The sequence below is a fragment of the Callithrix jacchus genome, chromosome 2, assembly GCF_049354715.1.
Source record: "Callithrix jacchus isolate 240 chromosome 2, calJac240_pri, whole genome shotgun sequence".
Lineage (NCBI taxonomy): Eukaryota > Metazoa > Chordata > Mammalia > Primates > Cebidae > Callithrix > Callithrix jacchus.
This window is the reverse complement of record NC_133503.1, coordinates 137,255,732-137,278,038: the sequence shown is the minus strand read 5'-3', so window position 1 is coordinate 137,278,038 and position 22,307 is coordinate 137,255,732. Positions and strand designations below refer to the sequence as shown.

The following is a 22,307-nucleotide window of genomic DNA, read 5'->3' as shown; positions in this document are numbered from 1 at the left end:
ACATAGGAAATACACACACACACACACACACACACATACACACATAGGAAATGTATATGTTTGTAGGGTATATAAGATGTTTGGATACTGGCATGCAATACAAAATAAGCACATCATGGGGAATGGGGTAGCTATCCCCTCAAGCACAAATCTTTTGGGTTACAAACAATCCAATTACACTCTATAAGTTATTTTAAAATGTACAGATTAAGTTATTATTGAGTATAATCACCCTATTGTGCTGTCAAATAGTAGGTCTTATTCATTCTTTCTGTTTTTTGTACCCATCCTTTGGGATGTTTTATTGCCCTTTTGGAGCATCAAGAATCACACTTACCATTAGTTTATACACTGAAAATGTTGGGTGGAGAAATGTCTCGGGCAGGTAACAACTGGCAAGCTCATCCTAGCCAGGGACCCCGAACTACCTCTGTGAGGAGCTGACATGTATGCCAAATGCAGGAGTTAAGGGCTGATTCTCTGCAGATGCTGTAAAGGGTTGGCATTTTGTCAAAGGAGAGAATCATCAATTGAAGGGCTAAGATCTGCTTCTGTTGCTGTCATAGTACAGAGTAAGACTCCTTCATATTCTAGGCAGGTAGGATGGGGAAAGATGGCAAAGCATTTGAAGGAAACAGCAGAAAAGGAGGTAGATGTAATGAAATACAAAAAAATAAGACAAAAAGGATTCACTTGGCTCAAGTAAATGGCACGAAATGTGATTAAGAAATAGGATCTGGCTGGGCTCGGTGGCTCATGCCTGTAATCCCAGCATTTTAGGAGGCCAAGGCGGGTGGATCACTTGAGTTCAGGAGTTCGAGACCAGCCTGGCCAATGTGGTGAAACCCCATCTCTACTAAAAATACAAAAATTAGCCAGGCATGGTGGTGCGTGCCTGTAGTCCCAGCTACTCGAGAGGCTGAGGCAAGAGAATGGCTTGAACCAGGGAGGCGGAGGTTGCAGTGAGCTGACATTGTACCATTCATTGCACTCCAGCCTGGGCAACAGAGTGAGACTCCATCTCAAAGAAAAGAAAAAGAAAAAAAGAAATAGGAACTGCTTAAAATTTTGATCCTATCTCTTAATCACATTTGGTGCCATTTACTTGAGCCAAATGAACCCTTTGGGCAGCAGCAAATGTTATGCTGAGGAGAAGGAGAATGAATGTCTTGAGGAACAAGCGGACAGCCTGTGGGAAATGTGGTAGGTGGGGAGTCTTAGCTGTAAAACTGGAATCCCAGTTGCAAACAAAGATGCATAAACCGTCACTGAATTAGCAAAGCTGTGAATGGCTTGATTAGATGCTGTCTTGCAAGCTCTACTTTTAAGAGGTTGAATCTGAAAAAAATAAAGCTGTGTGGCTTTGGTTAGAAATCAAGATATCAGCCGGGGTGGTGGCTCATGCCTGTAATCCCAGCACTTTGGGAGGCTGAGGTGGGCGGATCACAAGGTCAAGAGATCGAGACCATCTGGCCAACATAGTGAAACCCCATCTCTACCGAAAAATACAAAAATTAGCTGGGTGTGGTGGCGTGTGCCTGTAGTCCCAGCTACTTCGGAGGCTGAGGCAGGAGAATCTCTTGAACCCAGGAGGCAGAGGTTGCAGGGAGCCAAGATCGAGCCACTGCACTCCAGCCTGGCCATAGAGCGAGACTCTGTCTCCAAAAAAAAAAAAGGGAAATTAAGATATCCAGTTAAACGTTAAGTTTCTCCTTGAGGACTGTGAAACCATAGTTTCTCCTTGAGGACTTTGAAACCATAGTGCCAGTGTCTCAAGGAAATTACAGAAGCTCCTGGAACATGATGTTCCTGTTCTTTCATCAAATAATATGTCAAAGTGTGAGTGAGGTTGTGGGTGACAGACCGGATGTGGTGACACTCATACTGAAGCTGATTTTCCGGCAATAGTTTATCACTCATGGTCTGCATTAGATGAAAGATGACATGAATTTATTTGGCTAAAGCTGAATATCTTATGACTATTTGGATAGAAAAAAAATGACGGGTTGGTGAAACTGACATGTCAAAACAGGAACTATGTGAGCGTGTTATGACTTTTCCTGTGAGGGAAGGTGATAGGGAGTTAGAGACACTCCCTATAGGGATGGGGGACATGAGGATGGCATTGGCTGGCATCCTCCTTTTGGCTTGGAGAGACTCAGTACCTTGAAGCTCTAGGCATGCAGCAGTGCCTCATCTGCTGTTCCAGGTCTGGCTGGTAGAGAGTGGGCTTGGTGCAAGTGCCCAAGAAGATACTAAGTGTAGTATCTTGCAAAATAAGCCTCTTGGAAAAATATATTTTAGTTTTCTATAATTATAGAAGTAATGAATGTTCCCAATAGAATTGGGAATTTTAGAAAGAGTAGAAAAAAATCCCTATGATTTCCCCACCCAAAGGCAGTTACTATTAAATTTGGGTGTATTTCCTACCAGCATTCTTTCTTGTGCATGCCTTTCTTTTTTACGCAGCTGTAATTGTGAAAACAAGATAATTCATGTCCTGTGTTGCTCATTTGACATATTCTATAAGTAAGCTCCATTTTAGAAAGTAACTTAAAATGATGCCATATGTTTGTTTTTGTTTGTTTTTATTAAGCGCGTGCATTACTTTTATAAGAAAAAAGGGAAGATGTTGTGGCTCCTCAGCACAAGTATTTATTTCCTCCCAACTCCCCTTTTTATAATGCATATTGTTGATTTTATAGAGTGACCTAATCAGTATATGCAGGGGCTCAAATCACAGCGATTCTTTAATACTTTGGGCTACTTCATTGCTGTTATTGTTTGTTACTAATATGTAAGATGAGGAAAAGAAAACCTTTTGGTGGGTATTGGGACTGGGAGGGTGGGCACTGGGGACAGATGAACCCAAGCTGGATATGGAAGGAAACCTGACTTCATACCAAAAAACAAAACAGAAAAGAGAAAGAAAAACCCATCTAGAGGCCAGTTGGGAAGAGAAGGAAGCAGAAACAGAAACAAGCAGTAGGATATGAGGTTCACGTTTCTTTCCCAAGAAGACACAGCCCTTTCATGACTGTAGACAAGACCAAGAGAGAGAAACAAAGCCTCCCCACACCCCGAAAGGAAAAACATCAGGAAAAGGAAACTGGTAGGAAATGACTGGAATAACCAAAGAAACAGTCCTTCTAAACAGAGTGTTAGGGGGAGTATAATATGGCTTTTCAGGATCTCCATTTGTAGGCATATGTGGGAGAGTCCAGGCCTATGGGTGCTAGTGGTGAGCTGGGGGAGACAGTGCCATCAATAGTGCTAGATTGGCAAAAAACCAGATAAGTAGAACTAATTAGGTTAGTTTCTCTTCTTATATGAACCAAAAGTTCTTAGATTAAAAGTATTATTATAAAATGGCACTTTTAAGTTGCCTGTGAAAAATAACATTTTGAGGTGCTTTTAAAGAGGATCTTAAGTATGTCATCTTAGGAGCTGTGCCCCTGTGAGTTGATGCTGACTCTCTCGGCTGATATTTAATAACACCTGTGTATCTAGGCTGAAACCTCAAGAATGTTGCATGAACATGGGAGGGGTTAGAACTGTTCTGAGAAACATGTTTAGAATAGAATTTTCAGGCCTAATTTTTGGCAGATCTCTTTCTAAGTCCCAGGCTACAGAGCTTCTGTGGATTCCTTTTTTTCTCTCTCTCTTTTTTTGGGGAGTTGGAGGTTATCTCTACCACAAACTAAAGCTTACCAGTGAATCATTTTGAAGTAAAAGGGCTGGAGACAATGAAATATGCCATGAAGACCACTGGGAAGGCAAAGTTATTTGTATAAATTCTGACTCAAATTGTATTCCTTTTGTTCACTTCAAGGAAATTTTCTTATGGTGGTTGTTGAGGTTTCAAAACCAAGGTTGAGAACCACAGTCAGAGATCCCCGAGGGAGCTCAGCAGAGCTGAAATCACCCCTAACATACTGGGTTTTTTAATTTTGGGGGTATTAGATAAATGGAGTTCTACCTTTATCATGACTAGTTACAAAAGGAATTAATGAAAGTCCACTGGTATTAGGTTCACAGATTTTCAATGATTATCACCTGCGAGATCACAGATCTGTAGGAAATGGGAAAACTTTGGGGAAGAAAGTGTTGAAAAAATTTCACAATCACTCAGCTTATGAGATGATTAAACCTTTAAAAGTTAATTATTTTTGAACATTAAGAAGAATCAAGTGACTGTAATTTGCTGTCACAGGATCATTTGTTGGACTTTGAAGTGTACAGAATGGGATGAAGAGAGTGGGTTTATGTTTACACTAATGTCTTAAGGACATTACCAGGACCCCTGATGTGTGCCATCAGTACCAACCTACCTTTAGTACATTCTAAATTACCCTTTTCTTTCATTTTACAGGCCAACTTTTTGAAGTGTAATAAGGGAGGGAAAAGTGGCAGTACTTTCTCTCAGCTCTAAATTTTCCTTCTCCAGAATAAGATCCTTGACCCCAAATAAACCAGCTTAGTGACTAAGCACATTTCATGTATTCCATTCCTAAAGCTTCCTTTATTTTGATATTTCAATCAAATGATTAGGTAATAAACTTCAAACAAGTAGAAATTCTTAAGAAAATGACAATTTATAAAATATGAAACAAATGAAAAATATGAAATATACTCTGGAAATGGTAGTTAAAATGATACCATTAGGGGATTTCTTCCCCTTTTCTTGTGTTGAAACACTTCAGAATACCTGTGTATACGAGCATTTAAAAAAGAATTACATTCACAAAGGGGTCATTGGGCAGCAGGCTTGATTGCAGTGTAAGTATGTGCGCATGTGTGTCTGTGTGTGTAGGCTTGTTTCATACTGAGTATCCAGTGGCTAATTTTTTGGATGGGACTTAAGGGCAATTAAGATTCTGGTTAGCTTTCATGCCAGGCACATATGTTCTAATGATTTATTAATACAATTTGCTTTACCTTGTAGAGTGGCTAATTTAAAGGGCATTTTTATGAAACATGGCCCCATAGTTGAAGCATGGGCAAGAAAGCCAACAGAATTTATTCTTTTCTCCCTGCAACTTCACTAAATAATTGACTTGGAATCAGAATTAAAAGAACATTTGATGTTTATGAAATGTGTACTTACTCTGATACTTCTGATTAGTTGTGCAACAAAGTCATGACAAATTACCAGATGAATTTTACTTTATTTCTTCAGGACTGGGTTTTTTTGATGATTTCAAATTTAGGATCTTCGAATTTGAAATTAAGTAACATATTCCTGTCTGCTTTAAGCTTTAGAAGCTCACTCTCCAGCTCTTGCTGGTGCTCTGCAGGCCCTCCGGATCCCTGTCGCTTAGATTTGTATTTGCAGTCTTGCCCATGAAGACTTTCTGTATGGGATAAAGTTCCTTGTTAAATGCCACTGCTGTAATACCAACGTTTCTCTACAAAGTGAGTGAGACTACTGGCCGAATGACAGAGGAAAACCTGAAGTGCTTCTGAAGAATCAAGGTGACTCTATGTGCCTGAGCCACCACCACTACCACTGCTGTCAGAATTCATTCTTTACATTATGAGGCTTCACTGAAGATGTGTCACTAAAGTATAGGGAGGAAAGATACAATCAGAAGTCAAATAGGAGACCCACTAGGAAGCAGTCTGTTGTTTCTTCATAATATTTAAAATAACAGAAAATCAAAACTAAAAGTTAAGTTGGGCTGAGTGTAGTGGCTCATGCCTGCACTTTGGGAGGCCAAGGTGGGAGGATCACCTGAGCTTATAAATTCCAGACTGACTTGGGCAACATAGTGAGACCCTGTCTCTACAAAAAAAATTTTGTTTTCAATTAGCTGGGCATGGTATGTGCCTATGGTCCTAGCTACCCAGGAGGCTGAGGTGGGAGGATGGCTTGAGCCCAGGAGGTCAAGGCTGCAGTGAGCAGTTACTGCACCACTGCACTTCAGCCTGGATGACAGAGTAAGACAAAGTCTCAAAAAAAGAAAAAAAGTCAAATAGAAGGTGTCCAGAGCTTGAGAAAACTTGGAATGAGCTAGGTAGGTTCATCCCGGTTCTTGAGATTTGTCTGCCAATGAAATTTCAGCCCATCTAACTGAGATGGATTTATCTGCCACCCAGGTGACAAATGTAAACCTCTCAGGGGGTTCACTCTTGAGATCTTATTAACCCCAAGGAGACACTGTTTGTTTTTCATATTGAATCAGAATTATTTTCAGTATACTTCAGTTAGTTTCCTCAGAGTTACAGAGTTACATGGCAACTTCACATAGTAAGAACTTAAGCAAAATCAATGGAGCTTAATGCAGGACTTGAATTCTACATATCTGAATATAAATGCAAACATTCTTTCAGCATTAGTTCCACATTTAGTGAATATAGATTCTGTACTTGTTGCTCCCATTCTTTAAATTTTTAAAAATAAACTTTACTTTTAAAGTTTTATTTATTTTTTAAGTATTTTTAAAGTTTTTTTTTTAAGTTTTAAAGTATGTAAGCCTATAAAATAGGCTTTATTTTGATTCCTTACTTTTTACCTGGTTTCTGTTTTCTATTCCAGGATCCTATTAGGATCAAGCTGCCATTAATAAATACTAGTCAGGAATTTTGTAGAATGTCCTTTAATTGGGGTTTCTGATTTTTTTTCATCATTACACTGAGAATTGTGGGTTTGGGGAAGAAGACCCAAAGGTAAAGTGCTGTTTTCATCACACCATCTAAAAGGTACATTCTAACAGAATTCTTTGTCACTGTTGATGTTGACCTTGATCACCTGGCCAAGGGTGCGTTGGTCTGGTTTCTCCGCTGTAAAGTTATTCTTTTCACCTCACTTTCCACACTATGTGTAGCCCACACATAAAGAAAAAGTCGGGAGTTAATCTGTATCCTTGTGGGTGTGGAATCCTTGCAGGTGTGATATCTACATAAATTACTTGGAATTCTTCTACATGAAAGTTTGCCTGTTCCCCCCATTACTTATTCAGTCATATAGAGTCAAGGATATTTATTTTGCACTTTGGGTAGTAATCAAATACGACTTTATTTGTTGTCAAAGTTTTTGGTATTTTTACCATTTTTGGTAGCTGGGAACTCTCTTAGTTGGTTCTTATATCCTTTTCACCTATCATCAACATTGTATGTATTTTTTTTTAGGGTGGTGAAAGTGTTCTTTGATTCTTGAAATGTAGATACACGACACTATGCATTTATCAAACCCACAGAACATTAGAGTGCACAGAGTAAATCTTAATGTATGCAAATTTAAGAAAACCTTGAAGTTGGAGTAGCCTAGGATGGAATGCAAAATGTGACAAAACAATCTAGCTGTATTAAAAATGTATGAAATTCTGGGAGACCAAGGAGGGCAGATCATGAGGTCAGGTCAAGAGATTCAGATCTTCCTGGCCAGCATGGTGAACCCTCATCTCTACTAAAAATAGAAAAATTAGCTGGGCATGGTGGCGGGTGCCTGTAATCCCAGCTACCTGGGAGGCTGAGGCAGGAGAATTGCTTGAACTGTGGGGCTGAGATTGCAGTGAGCCGAGATTACCCCGTTGCACTCCAGCCTGGCGACAGAGGGAGACTCTGTCTCAAAAAAAGAATTGTGAACTAAGCTTACCAGAGGGAATTTTGGGTGTAGTGGGGGAGGTGTAGATCTATTAATTTTGGGAATGAGTAGAGTCTATAAGAATAAAGGCAAAAGAAACTGTACAATAAGCACTGTCCTCTAGTAGATACAGTTTTTTTTCTCACAAACTAGAAGGTTAAGAATTTTGATACCACTCTACATGTATTTCACAATTAAGTAAATGGATTGCAGCTAGTAGCTGCCAGGTTTCTCTCTGTTGGAATGGGTACTTACAGATAAGCAGGGGGAAGAGGCTACAGTGATCCACGTGGTAACAGATTAGAGTTGTAGATATCAGCATGCACTCATGTTTAGCTAATACAGATACACACAGTTGAATATACAGGTATTTGTAGATATGTGTATATACATCGGTTAGGATACACATATATATTTTCTTGATGTGTCAGTTAAGAGTCTCTAGAAGGAACCATACCCTAGAAGCAAATATAAGATGAGCCTGCCCTTTTTTAAGTGAGTTTTATCTATCATATTTTATGTGAATTTTAGCTTCAGATCTATGGAATTTATAGCTTGTATAAATGTAATTATTAAACTCTTTGCTCATTTGATACTTCATAGTTAACTTATTTACATGTGGATAATATAAAATCTATAGTCAGTTAAACTTTAATATCAAAATTGATAAAAATAAGTCTGTGAACAAGTCTATGGCATGCAAGATGTTGTTTGGGAAAATTGGAATGGAAGATTATCAGTTAGATGCTGCTCTCCTGAAGTCCGTGGGTTCTTCCTTCTAGGAGGGATTTCTTCTCCTTGGGGTACACCAGGCACTTCCCTATCCCTGCATCCCTCCTCTGTTCAGACTGGGGGCTGTTATTCTTTCTTCTTCCACATCCAGGGCCCCTCACATCCACTCTCCGTGCTGCCTCTACAAGATAAATTCAAAATTCCTCATGATTTATTATTCAGAACCACTGAGCAAATTTGCCCTAATTCTTTCCTTTCAGGTTATGCTCAGAAACGTTAGCATTTAAAACAAAAAGAGCTTCACCAAAGTTTCCTGTTGTTTGTTCTTTTTCTTTTCTTTCTTTTCTTTTCTTTTTTTTTTTTTTTTTTTGAGACGGAGTTTCGCACTTGTTACCCAGGCTGGAGTGCAATGGCACGATCTCAGCTCACCGCAACTTCCGCCTCCTGGGTTCAAGCAATTCTCCTGCCTCAGCCTCCTGAGTAGCTGGGATTACAGGCATGCGCCACCATGCCCAGCTAATTTTTTGTATTTTAAGCAGAGACGGGGTTTCACCTTGTTGACCAGGATGGTCTCAATCTCTAGACCTTGTGATCCATCCGCCTCGGCCTCCCAAAGTGCTGGGATTACAGGCGTGAGCCACCGCGCCCGGCCGTTTGTTCTTTTTCTTAAGATAATCATCTAGGTAGAACTTACATCTGTAGCAATATTAACCATTGGTGGTGGAAGCTTTGACAATATAATTCTTTAACATGTTGCGAAATCTATTATTAATTTTTATTAATATTTATCAATAATATACTATAATTATTACTATTCTCCTGCCCTGAGGTGTTTTGAGTATTTTCTTGTTTTCTTATTACATGGAGACATATGTCATAATATGAGTGATGTCTTCTTGCTGGGCTTCTATGTGGTATTTATTTATTTTTTCTTAGAGAATAGGGGATGTAAAGACCATATCAGAACCTCTGCAGGTGCATATAGATTTTTGTTGTTGTTCAAATACATAAAGGTAATAGTGATAGATAAGAAATTAAAACATTTTGCTTTAAGCAAGATGGTATTATAGACAGTGGCATCATGTGATTCCAATTTATGACAACAGTAGTTGTACCATGCTCCCAATTCAGTCTATTTTATGTGAATTCAATTTTATGGGCTCTGTAAAAAATAGAAAGCAGGGAGGGGAGGTAGGGAGGAAAATAATAATTCACAGCTCAGGGTGGCTGCACTCATCATTTGACTTTGAGAGGATAAAGTCTATGAGTGAGCGTGACACTGCAGATGTGAATGTGCTGTTCCTACCATGCTTCTCAGAGTGACAGCGTCTTGGCACAAGGGTAAGAGCCATGCTTATAAATATTTTCATTTTCTGTACAACGTAGCCTCCCTGTGAAAGCTGCCCATTTCACCTGGTGCCTGGCCACAGTTAGCTCCGCAGGACTGCTTGTGTTGAGCTTGCTGAGAGATGACATGGTAGCTTCCAAAGGGAGTTTGAGGAAGGCTTTATCCATCCCTGATTTTCACCTTAGGCTAGAAGTTAAGGCTGCATTTGGTGAAGCATACATTAAATTGTCACTGCACTGGCTCGAGTTATCCAGGAAAGGCTTATCCTAGCCTCAGAGGCCTTGCTTCCTTTTATCTGGAATTTTTATGACTTTCTAGAAACTATGTCTAGTAATATTGAAAACTGTGGTGTCTCGATGACTTAACAATGAAGTAGAGAAGTAAAGCAAATCTTCCTCTTCGAGCTCCTTCGCTTCTTCCCCTTCCTTCTTCCCCTCTTCTTTTTTCTGTCTTAGTATGATTTTCTTGGAATTTCTTTGCACATTGCCTTGTCTCAGTTTTGAAAATCAAATGATTACTCCTTAGAGTCAAACTGAGACTATTTCAGTGGCTGGGAGCCGTGGCTCATGCCTGTAATCCCAGCACTTTGGCGGGCCATGGCAGGCAGATCACTTTTGGTCAGGAGTTCAAGACCAGCCTGGCCATGGTGCATGCTTTGTAATCCCAGCTACTTGGGAAGCTGAGGAGACAGGAGAATTGCTTGAGCCTGGATGGTGGAGGTTGCAGTGAGCCAAGATCACATGATTGCACTCCAGCCTGGGTGATAGAGACTCTGTCTCAAAAAAAAAGAGTGTTTCAGTGTCTATAATATAGAAGAGTAATATATGAAAGGGAAACTTTATTTATATTCACATTTAAAGCTTGTTGAAAATTTAAGTTCTTCACTGTTATAATCTCACTGGATCCTCACAATAACCATTTAAAGTACAGATGTTATGATTCCATTTGATGAGACAACTAAGGCTTAGAAAATGTGAATGACTTGGTTAGGGCCCCTAACTAAGTGACAGAGCCATTATTTGAGCCCGGATATATATATATGTCTCCCAAATTCATGATTTTTCTTTTTAGCTTGTGGTGCATTAAAAATGTAAGTAATCATGGATATTGGCCTGAATATCCATGATTCTTTTTGAGTCTCTGCCAGGTTTTGGTATCAGGATGATGTTGGTTCACTGCAGCACTGTTTACAGTAGCAAAGATTTGGAACCAACCCAAATGCCCATCGATGATAGACTAGACAGGGAAAATGTGGCACATGTACACTGTGGAATACCATGCAGCCATAAAAAGCAATGAGTTTGTGTCCTTTGTAGGGACATGGATGAACCTGGAAACCATCATTCTCAGCAAACTGACACAAGAACAGAAAATCAGACACTGAATGTTCTCACTCATAGGCGGGTTTTGAACAAAAAGAACACATGGACACAGGGAGGGGAGCAACACACACTAGGGTCTGTGGTGGGGGAACTAGGGGAGGGACAGCGGGGGGTGGGGAGTTGGGGAGGGATGGCATGGGGAGAAATGCCAGATATAGGTGATGGGGAGGAAGGCAGCAAACCACATTGCCACATGTATACCTATGCAACAATCTTGCATGTTCTTCACATGTATCCCAAAACCTAAAACACAATAAAATATATATTTTTTAAAAATGTAAGTAAGACACAGTTCTTGCCCACAAAGAATTTTGAGTCCCACTGGAAGATGAGAAAACTACAAATACTGTAATTCAAATCAAAACATAAATACCTCTTTGATATTTAATTTCATCAAGGTTGAAAGGCAGGCTAATGTCTAAACAAGGATCAAGAGAAGTCTCCTTTCTAGGTGGGTCTTTTAGAAAGCTGAACTTCAAGGCAGCAGCATCTTCCCTGAATAATTATAACCTCATGGAAGTTCTTTTCTATGTGACGAATTTTATAATTAAAGGAGGCACGTTCAGGTAAAGGTATCTTCTGTGAAATCATTCATACTCTTACATGGTAACAGTTGTATGATACATGATGAAAGGGTGGCCTGGGGGATATGCCATTGAATTCTGCTGACTGTAATTGCAGTCAGCCAGTAATAGTCACCTGTTGAATATGAATGAGATGTAAATAACATCTTGAATTAATTTAAATGCAAGTATATTGATGAAATGGGGAAAAAAAACTCACTTCAATTACTATAGAAAACAAGGAGGATAGATGACCTACATTCAGAAGAAATGTGTTGGTGAGCAAGGAAGTAAGTAAGCTGGCCTAAAAATAAAAAGGGCTGCACAAACAGTTTTTTTTGACTTCACTTACTAGTTGTATGTTAACTGTTCATGGCTGGCTAGTATAAATCATTTTATTCTTTAAAAAACACTGAAATGGTAAAGCAAATGAGGACACTGGAAAGTCTCTTGATATCTGAGGTATTTTCACATATATCAGTTGGGCGTCTCACATGTATTGGTTAGGTAGTTCAATACTATTTCAAAATAATTTTGACATCAAGAATCACTTGATACATAATTGGTCAACAAGGACTGCATTTGGGAGAATTAGATTAGGTTGAATCTGTCTGGCATCTCAACTAATAGAAATACTTTTTATGCAGGTTTTTCATCTCTCTCTCTGTCTGCGTTGCCCTGAAGTTCTTCTGACCTGTCGCTGATAGTCACAGGAGGAACAGCCTATTCCAGCAACTTGCTGATGTGGGGTTTATCTACCTCCTAGTTGAGTGACTCTAAAACTTCCATAGGCATAAGGATTGCTTGGGATAGGGGTGGTGCTTGTTGTAAATCATTGCAGACTCCTGGGCCACCCTCAGAGAGATTGATTCAACACATTCTGGGATGGTAATCCCATAATATGCATTCAAAATGAACAGTTCTTCCCCAGGCCCCTACCTCCATTCTGATGCCTCTGAGAAATCCTGCTCCCTACTCTGCTTTCTCTACATTTGTAACCTTCTGAACACTTTTTCACATTTTGACCAACTTAAGAAAACAAGTTAGGGAGTCCCTATATATCGCATTACTTCTGTTCCATTTGTAATTTAGTAAGAAACATGTCTCCCTCTTTCCCATAGCATCAGTCAACTGTAAGAAGTATAATATTCCTATACCTTTAGTTAAGGGGATAGTATAGTATAGGTTTAGCATGGGTTGTGTAGCAAGGAGCTACAAAAACCACTCCCACCAATTCAAGATGAGGACTTTAGTATTTCTTTATTTTTTTATTTTTTTTTATTTTTAAAAAATATGCTTTAAGTTCTGGGGTACATGTGCAGATTGTGCAGGATTGTTACACAGGAATACACATGCCATGGTGGTTTGCTGCATCCATCCCCCTGTCACCTACATTAGGTATTTCTCCTAATGTTATCCCTCCCCAATCTCCCCACCCCCTATCTCTTCCCTAGCCCCTCCACCCGCAACAGGCCCTGGCGTGTGATCTCTCCTCCCTGTGTCCATGTGTTCTCATTGTTCAACGTCCACTTAGGAGTGAGAACATGTGGTGTTTGGTTTTCTGTTCTTGTGTCAGTTTGCTGAGAATGATAGTTTCCAGCTTCATCCATGTCCCTACAAATGATGTAAACTCATCCTTTTATAAGGCCGCATAGTATTTCATGGTATATATGTGCCACATTCTCTTTATCCAGTCTATCATTGATAGGCATTTGGGCTGGTTCCAAGTCTTTGCTATTGTAAACAGTGCCACATGAACATACATGTGCATGTGTCTTTATAATAGAATGATTTATAATCCTTTGAATATATACCCAGTAATGGGATTGCTGGGGTCAAATAGTATTTCTATTTCTAGATCCTTGAAGAATTGCCATACTGTTTTCCACAATGGTTTCACTCCCTCTAACAGTATAAAAGGGTTCCTATTCATCCACATTCTCTCCAGCATCTGTTGTTTCCAGATTTTTAATGATTACCATTCTAATTGGAGTTAGATGGTATCTCAATGTAGTTTTGATTTGCATTTCTCTAATGACCAGTGATGATGAGCATTTTTTCATGTTTGTTGGCTGCATAAATATCTTCTTTTGAAATGTGTTTGTTCATATTCTTTGTCTACTTTTTGATGGGATTGTTCATTTTTTTCTTGTAAATTTAAGTTCTTTGTTGATACTGGGTATTAGCCCTTTGATAGACGGGTAGATGGCAAATATTTTTTCTTATTCTGTTGGTTGCCGATTCACTCTAATGATTATTTCTTTTGCTGTGCAGAAGATCTTTAGTTTAATATATCATTTGTCTATTTTGGCTTTTGTTGCCTTTGCTTTTGGTGTTTTAGTCATGAAGTCTTTGCCCATGCCTATGTCCTGAATGGTATTGCCTAGGTTTTCTTCTAGGGTTTTTATGGTATTAGGTCTTATGTTTAAATCTTTAATTCATCTGGAGTTAATTTTTATATAAGGTATAAGGAAGGGATCCAGTTGCAGCTTTCTACACATGACTAGCCAGTTTTCCCAACACCATTTATTAAACAGGGAATCCTTTCCCCGTTGCTTGTTTTTGTCAGGTTTGTCAAAGATCAGATTATTGTAGATGTGTGGTGTTACTTCCGAAGCCTCTGTTCTATTCTATTGGTCTATATCTCTGTTTTGGTACCAGTACCATGCTGTTTTGATTACTGTAGCCTTGTAGTATAGTTTGAAGTCAGATAGCATGATGCCTCCAGCTTTGGGGTTTTTTTTTTCTTTCTTAGAATTGTCTTGGCTGTGCAGGCTCTTTTTTTGGTTCCATATGAAGTTTAAGGTAGTTTTTTTCCCCAGTTCCATGAAGAAGGTCAATGGTAGCTTTATGGGGATAGCGTTAAATCTGTAAATTACTTTGGTCAGTATGGCCATTTTCATCATATTGATTATTCCTAACCATGAGCATGGAATGTTTTTCCATCTGTTTGTGTCCTCTCTTATTTCCTTGAGCAGTGGTTTGTAGTTCTCCTTGAAGAGGTCCTGCACGTCTCTTGTTAGTTGTATTCCTAGGACACATTTAAAGCAGTGTCTAGAGGGAAATTTATAGCATTAAATGCCCACATGAGAAGCAAGGAAAGATCTAAAATCGACACCCTATTGTCACAATTAAAAGAACTAGAGGAGCAAGATCAAACAAATTCAAAAGCTAGCAGAAGACAAGAGTACTTTAGTATTTCCAACTGCCTTGGATGTTTTACATTTCAAAGGACTCTTTTATGGTAGCAAGTACAGTTGAAGAAAAATAACAGTATCTCCTGATCCAACACTATTTTGGTTTGGTGATTGTCTACACTAATGAAGTTCCCTTTTTTTTGGTCTACGGACAACTTAGAAGCAGCCAAAGGGCCACAGACCTGTGCACACTCCCACTATTCTCTGCAGCCTCAGGATAATGGGTTTTCTCTACTCAGAAGTACTGTTCTTTTTGCAACTGTTGTGATAAATAAAATACAAATCTATATTTTAAACACTTTATAATAGTTCACATTGATGGTTTTGTCAAAGGATGTGTTTTTAATCAGTTGTCATGTAAAGATTCTTCATCTACAGGGTAAAGGTCATTTACACGGGAGACTGATTATTGTAAATCATTCATTCTTTCAGCCATTGCCTACAGCATCCTAGGCACTGTTTTGTGCTCTGAAATTGAGAGTGAATATAAATACTCTTCCACAAGATTTGGTATATTTTCTAATTAAAGATCCATACAGACTGAAACTCTTTTACTGGATATAAGGGCTGAAAATTCTTATAATTATATCCAGCTGGTTGAGAAAAATATGTACTTACTCATCAAATAAAAAGCCACAGGCTTGGCATGGTGGTTCACGCCTGTAATCCCAGCAGTTTGGGAGGCCAAGGTGTGTGTGTCATTTGAGGTCAGGAGTTTGAGACCAGTCTGGCTGACACAGCAATACCCCGTCTTTACTAAAAATACAAAAATTAGCTGGATGTGGTGGTACATGCCTATAGATCCAGCTACTCAGGAGTTTGAAGCAGGAGAATTGCCTCAACCCAGGAGGTAGGGGTTGCAGTGAGCAGAGATCCTGCCACTGCATTCCAGCCTGGGCAACAGAGTGAGCCTCTGTCTCAACAACAACAACAACAACAAAAAAAGGCCACAAAATAGAAAATGTATTAATATTTCTTTTCACTCAATTGCAATCCTTGTAACTATAGTTGTATTTTGTTTTAGTTGTATGTATAGGTGACAAACTATATAAAAACAGCAGTGATTTATGTAATTCTGATTTTGATTTAAATTTGAAATTAAGTGGTCTCTCCCCTTTGTCCTCTTCTCCCTATGCCCCTCACTCAACCCCTATCCAATCAGACAGGATTAGCTTTCATTGAGCACGCTGTACAGCTATTTTCTTACATAGTGTGGCACAGTAGTACTGACAATTTAGGAAATAATTGAAGCAAAGAAATGAATGTTAATTAAGACACATACTATTAGCTTCTAAATCTGCAGACTTGATCTTCATATTTTTCCAATGTCCTTTAGTTTATTTGGACATCAGATGACCTCAAAAAGCAAAACAAAACATTTCTTGCTATTGTTTCTACTAAAAGAAATGCTTAAAAGAGACTCCCCAATAACATTTAGAACATCCTTTTCTCCACTGCAGATCTTGGCTGTTGTGTTTGGGCTTATTTGGGGCATGTGCATTTGTGTGCCTATAGGAAGCAGAGAAGTGAGCTTGAGTAGTGCCACGATTTATGGGGAGGCCATAATGAGCTTCTCCTGAATGCTAATTACTGGAGAATTGTTCAGGGAGACTGCAAGAACTGTTGGTTTGTGGTAAATTAGTCACCAGCTCTATTGAGATGGACTGAAAGCTTAGATCAAAGCTATAAAGGCACCAAAATCCTGATAACTGACGGCCAAACTTGGTGACAGTACCAATATGGAAATACCCCAGTTGTGCTAAACAGTGGTAGATAACTTTGTATGAATCTAATGAAATGAGTACAAGCTATATAAAAATGAAAACTTCCAACCACATTAGGATTAAAAGGGCAGTGAGACTGGATTGTTAAATGAATTATCAGAGCTGTTTTTGGTTCTTAGATCAGAAAAGCTGCCCAAGCTGCCAATGGCATGAGAGAATAGTCTGCTCTGGAAAGAGCACTTCCTGGAGTCTGCTGGCCTTCATTTGCCTGGGGATCAAGCTTTCTGGCTGTCCACACACATAAACCTCAACCTTTATCTAACAGGGCACTGGGTGGCTCTTCTGAGAAGCGATACTCTCACTCCGAGCAAAACAAGCCTGCATTTGGAGGCTTTTTTTTTTTTTTAAATCACAGGCAGCCCTCTTTCAATTCCCAGTTACCTTCCTTTTTCATTTCCATTTCCAGCAACCAGAAGAGAGGAGTTAATGATTCATTTGCTCCCAATGACCTTTTGAATAAGTGGACTGCACTGTTTCAGCCAAACTCTTAGCTCCCCCGCCTTCGCCCTCCTTTCCTTCCCCAGTTTGGCTTTAATATTTACAGCCTCCTTGTCTGTCTACACGCCTGAATGCCCGAAGGAAGCAAAACATTTATTGCCTTTCCCTCCCCGGTGTGCAGGAGCTATTTCATCCAGTCTCATTCCTCCCTTTACATCACACGGGGAGGCTTGCCTCCTGGCTGGGGACGCCCCAAGTTCTTCCCGAGTCTCTGCTGTTTCATCTGTTGATTTCACCAAAACAAAAAGATGGATTCTGACTCCGACTCACCTTTTAACTACTCGTGGCCTTCCTTTCCCAAAATGAAGATTCGAAGAAGGGCATCTAAACAAGGTAGATTGCAGTATCTTTTCTTTCCTGGACAAGCAAAACCAGACATCCTATTCTTACCTTTCTTTTCCTTGTTCCTTTGCCAGACTGTTTTTCCAATGTAGTGCGTGTTTATGCGTATCTTTAGAAAACTCTCACTGTACGGATACATATAGGTTTCTGAGGCAAACCTACTGATTTGCCTTATGTTCCTTTCATTTTGAATCGACCTACCTTGGTGTTATTATGTGTGTGCAATTCTCTTTAGAAAAAAAAAAAAGAGGAGTTTAGTACAAGGTAAGTGTTTTGGATTCACTTAATAGAGTTACCGTGGAGTTACCTTGACAATAAGAGTCCTGTTGATTTAAACATTTTCAGTCTTTGTGGGATTTGCAGAGAAAACCCATGTGTTTCACACCCAGTTTCTGTGTCTTTTGTTTTAGTTTTCAAGTGTGTAGTAATTTTAAAAAATATTTTGTAACTAAAATTTTTCTATTTTATACTATTTTATTGATTTTATAGATGTTATAAGGAAAGGATTTGAAAAAAATAATTTAAACACAAAAGCCTGTATATCTTCAGAGAATATAGGCACATATTAACTAGTTTACTAAAAGTAATTGTCAAGTAAGTTAACTAAAATCCTTTACTGCTGAAAAAACAAGAGTCGTTTATCTGAGCATGATTGACAACAATATGTTCTCTCTTACTTGCAACCCATTCTTGTTGTAGTGTGGGCCGTGGGAAAAGGGGCAAGCTGGTGTTAGGGTACAGAAGAGGTGCCGTGAGAAGCTGTTGTCCCATCCTTGGCTGGGCATAGCTGGTGATAATTGTTGCCTTCTGAGGCTTAAAAAAATAAGGTAGTGTCTAATCCTTCCCATTTCTTGTCTTGTGTAGGGGCATGTGTAGTTATGTTTTTCATTCAAAGAGAAAAGAAACATTTTTAGAAGCTTGCAAGCAGAAAAGGTGTTTCTAAGCGGGTTACCTCTGCAGGACCCTCCTTCGGGAGCATACCTGATCTAGGGAGCAGGATGGCTTACCCTGTCACCCTGTGCTTCTTCCAGAGGAGGATAGACGCTAGCAGTTGTCAGCATACCAGCTTAGCTTCAAGCATCTTCTTCCTTCCTTCTGAAATAAAATAGAAGTGTTTCTTTGGCTTGTTTTCTCTTTGGCTTAGTTGAAGGCCAACTCCAGGAATAAGATGTGTTTACCATCTAGGGCTAGTAGAAAGACTCAGTCTGAACATATTTTTCATGTTGCTCAGCTGCCGTCCTTCAAATTCTATCACTGAAGACTTTAATAGCTTATATTCAACATACTATTTTTAAGACATTAAAATTAATGTTTTAAAAATTAATTTTATTTTTTATCTAAGAAAATTGTTTTCTCTATTTTATTGATTTTATAGATGTTGGAAGGAATAGCCTTAAAAAATTTTCAACATGAAAGCCTGTATATCTTTGGTGGATATAGTCATATATTAAAGGGCCATGATATATATATATATTATATATGTAAATATATAATATATAAACATATATATAAATATATAATATATAAACATATATAAATATATAATATATAAACATATATAAATATATAATATATAAACTATATGTATATATAAATATATACTATATAAACATATATGTGTATATAAATATATACTATATAAACATATATATGTGTATATAAATATATACTATATAAACATATATATGTGTATATATAAATATATATATTTATATATAAAAGAGCACAAACATGTGCTTATAAAAACAAGCTTGTAGAAAATGGAGTAAAATGTTAACAATATAGAAATCTGGGTAAATAGTATATATTGTTATTCTGTGCTGCTATTCTTTTAGCTTCTCTTTTAAAAAAAAAATTAGTGGGTTTCTTTCAGCTTTTCTGTAAGTTTGACATTATTCCCAAATAGTTAATTGCTTTATCAGAGAGGAGATACACAGTCATTATGACTTTGGAGTGAATATTATTAGTTCTGGTACATTGAGAGCTGCTTGAGGGAAGGTGCCATTCTGTAGAGTCCACCAAATCTCTGTGCCAATTCTAATCCAGTTAAATTTGGGGACTAGTCTGCTTTATTTAGTTTTGTTTTTATGTTGCCCAATGTCGTTGGGGCCTGGGCAGCCTTATACCGTGGAGAGACATGGGATTAATGATGAGGAAGCCAGTGGAGAACTTTGAGAGTCCATTGAAATTGTAGGGAATGCATTTATTGTGCTCTCCTTTTAAATTCAAAGTTGGAGGGTGGCCACTATGAGTGGCAACAGAAAGTCATAGCATAGCTATGTATAAATTAAACATGATTCAAGTGAAAGCAGGTACCTGGGATATGGAAATGATTAACTATTTGCCACTGATAAAAGATGAGTGAAAATGAGGTTGGTAGCAGAGCAGTGGGGATTGTTAGACCATGTTCCACACTTTCGTTCTTTATTAAATCGTTGTGATTTAGTTATGAAGCAGGGGTCTGGTCATGCTGTAATGCTAGCTAGAAGAGTTCCAGAACCACAGATTTTTAGAACCTAAAGGGCTTTAGAGATGATCTGGTCCAATCCCCTCATTTGACAGATGAGGGCAATAGTGACGTGAGGGGAGTTATTCACATGTTCAAGAAGCATTTGGGGTGGGGGGTGCCAGGCACTGTTTTTGAGGGTATGGTGAAGTAATGACCCTGACAGATGCTGTCTCTGCTGACAGGAATCTTAACATGGGGACCCATCTCCCAGGACCCAGATGTGCCCCCTCCATATAGTGGAAGAAATATCAAGGAACTTGATTTTTTAGCCTGATGGTCAGTTTGTGAACTGTGGTCTCTTGTCACCTAGAGGATATCACAAGTATTTTTGTCAGTCTTCAAAACTAAGGTGGCTTGAATTTCTTAATCATTCTTCCCTTCCTTTTAATCACCACCAACATTATTCTCAGATGTAGGTTCAAGTCACCTGAGAAATCATGAAGGTAGTTTTGAGGGCTTGGAATTACTGGCTTGTTTGCAAACCTCTCTTGAATTTGGTCAGATGTAGTGTCATGTCTTATGTTCTCTCTTGTTTTTTCCTTGTCCTGACCTCCGTTGTCAGCATTTCCTTTGTTTTAATATCTCCTTCTGTCCTAGTTTTCATTATTTTCTTTGATAGAATCCTGGACACATACATATTACTGGCTTGTACAGGGAATGATGTGAAAATTTAGAGCAAGGATTTGGTAACAAGAGGAAAACACCAATAGCAGAAACCCACTAATACCATATTTCAATTAAAAAGTGTATCTAGTACTTTCTTATCCTCATACCTTCAGAGAGAAGATAAGAGGATGTGACTTAGAAGGAGTGCCTTTGAAAATGACCCATGTCCAGATCGGAGCATGATGAAAGCAGTTAAAACCAGGCTGCCCAACATGTATGCCTGGGGTTCCCAAAAGTTGGCTTGCTCCTTTCATAGGCAGCCCTAGGACTGACTGTACTAGCAGCTCAGTGGTTAATGGCTGGAGTGGGCTGGAATTCATTACTGTTCCACTTCAGGGACTCCAGGAATGTCTGATTTTCTGTTTTGTTGTTTTTTTAAAGTAGGAGATTCCATTAAGAAATTTATAGCTTATTAATCAAAGACTGGAAAATATAGGTATTATCTTTACCCAAGGTTTTCATAATTGTCATTTCTTTAAAAAGCATACTTTAGTATAAATCATTAGGCCCCAGGAAATGTTGAAATGTTCTTTCTCTTATGCCTTTTATCCACTTGTGTAACTTTTCTCATTCTCTCCTTCCCCAGCTCATATCATATGTTGCCTCTTCAATGACACATAGTGTGAAAAATGTTTCTCTCTCTCTCTCTCTTTTTTTTTTTTGCTGGTGCAAAACCAGGTTACAGTTGCCAAAGAAGGCAATGCATACCAGAGGGCTTGACAACTTTGGAGAGCTTAGCACCATATTTTCTCTAATCATAATAAAAATAACTAATATTTATATGGTAACCTATTAATCTTTACTAAGCTATAGTACATGCTTTACATCTATGACATGTGAGTCTCAAAATAACTCTGTAATACATATATTATCTCTGTTTTAGAGGTGAAGAAACTGAAGCTTAGGGAATGTTACAGTTATTCCCAAAGTCATACCAGGAAACACAGGGAATGGTGATCATGGTAGGACAAAGAAGGAGAAGGAATGAAAGAATGACATATGCATAATGCATTTTTAACATGTGTTGTCTTGTAAAAGACCTGTATATTAGATGTGACTGTCACCTTCATTTATTAAGTGGGGACTCCAGGGCTCAGAGAGGAGAAGTGTGTTGCCACAAATTAGAGCTAAAAAATGGCAGAGCCAGGCCAAGAACCAGGACACTCAAGCAGTTTTGTTCTTCCTGGTATGTTTCACCGCCTCTCAGTAGAGGTAAAGGATGGTAAACTTCAATGGGTAGCTACCTTGGGTTCGCAAGGTACCATTGTGCTTCCCCATCTTAGCTTCTCCCTCTCTTTTGTGTATCTTTACTAGGAGAAGCGACGGGGAGACTCTGGAGGAGCAAGATGGTAGGGTTGTTTATGCATCTTGATACCTTCCTCCTACACACACATATAGTACTTACCTACATCGTTGGATTGGAGTTGGGAACAGATGCACAGATGCCTGGAGCACAGAGTAGTTGGCTTAGGAGAGGAAGAGACAGGATGAATTGGGAAAAGAAGGGGCTGGGAGTGCTTTCCACTGTGACCTGGAAAGTTTACAGGTTTGTCCGGGACAAAAAGATACAGTTAGAGAGATTTGGTATGCTGGGAGTGGAGACCTAAGACCCTGAGACCATTGTTTTGGCCTATTTCGTGAGCTCATTGAATGTTTAGAGGGCAGGTACCTAATCTGAAAAAATAATCCTTGACACGATAA

General features: G+C 38.8%; 1 protein-coding gene and 1 pseudogene across 6 annotated transcripts in view; one reads left to right on the top strand and one right to left on the bottom strand.

The window, feature by feature from the left end:
• The window catches only part of ARHGEF28 (Rho guanine nucleotide exchange factor 28), a 333,758-nt gene that overhangs the window by 183,246 nt on the left and 128,205 nt on the right, over positions 1-22,307 (top strand). The window contains exon 1 of one of the 6 annotated variants that reach the window (XM_035291421.3): positions 17,231-17,422. The exons of the other annotated variants lie outside the window; for them this stretch is intronic. Coding sequence (XP_035147312.2) covers positions 17,338-17,422 — 85 coding nt within the window. The 5' untranslated portion in view covers positions 17,231-17,337. Of the gene's footprint in view, positions 1-17,230; positions 17,423-22,307 lie in introns of those variants that run through there. 6 annotated transcript variants of the gene reach the window in all.
• Positions 5,029-9,832, bottom strand: LOC103791586 (ATP synthase peripheral stalk subunit F6, mitochondrial pseudogene; annotated as a pseudogene).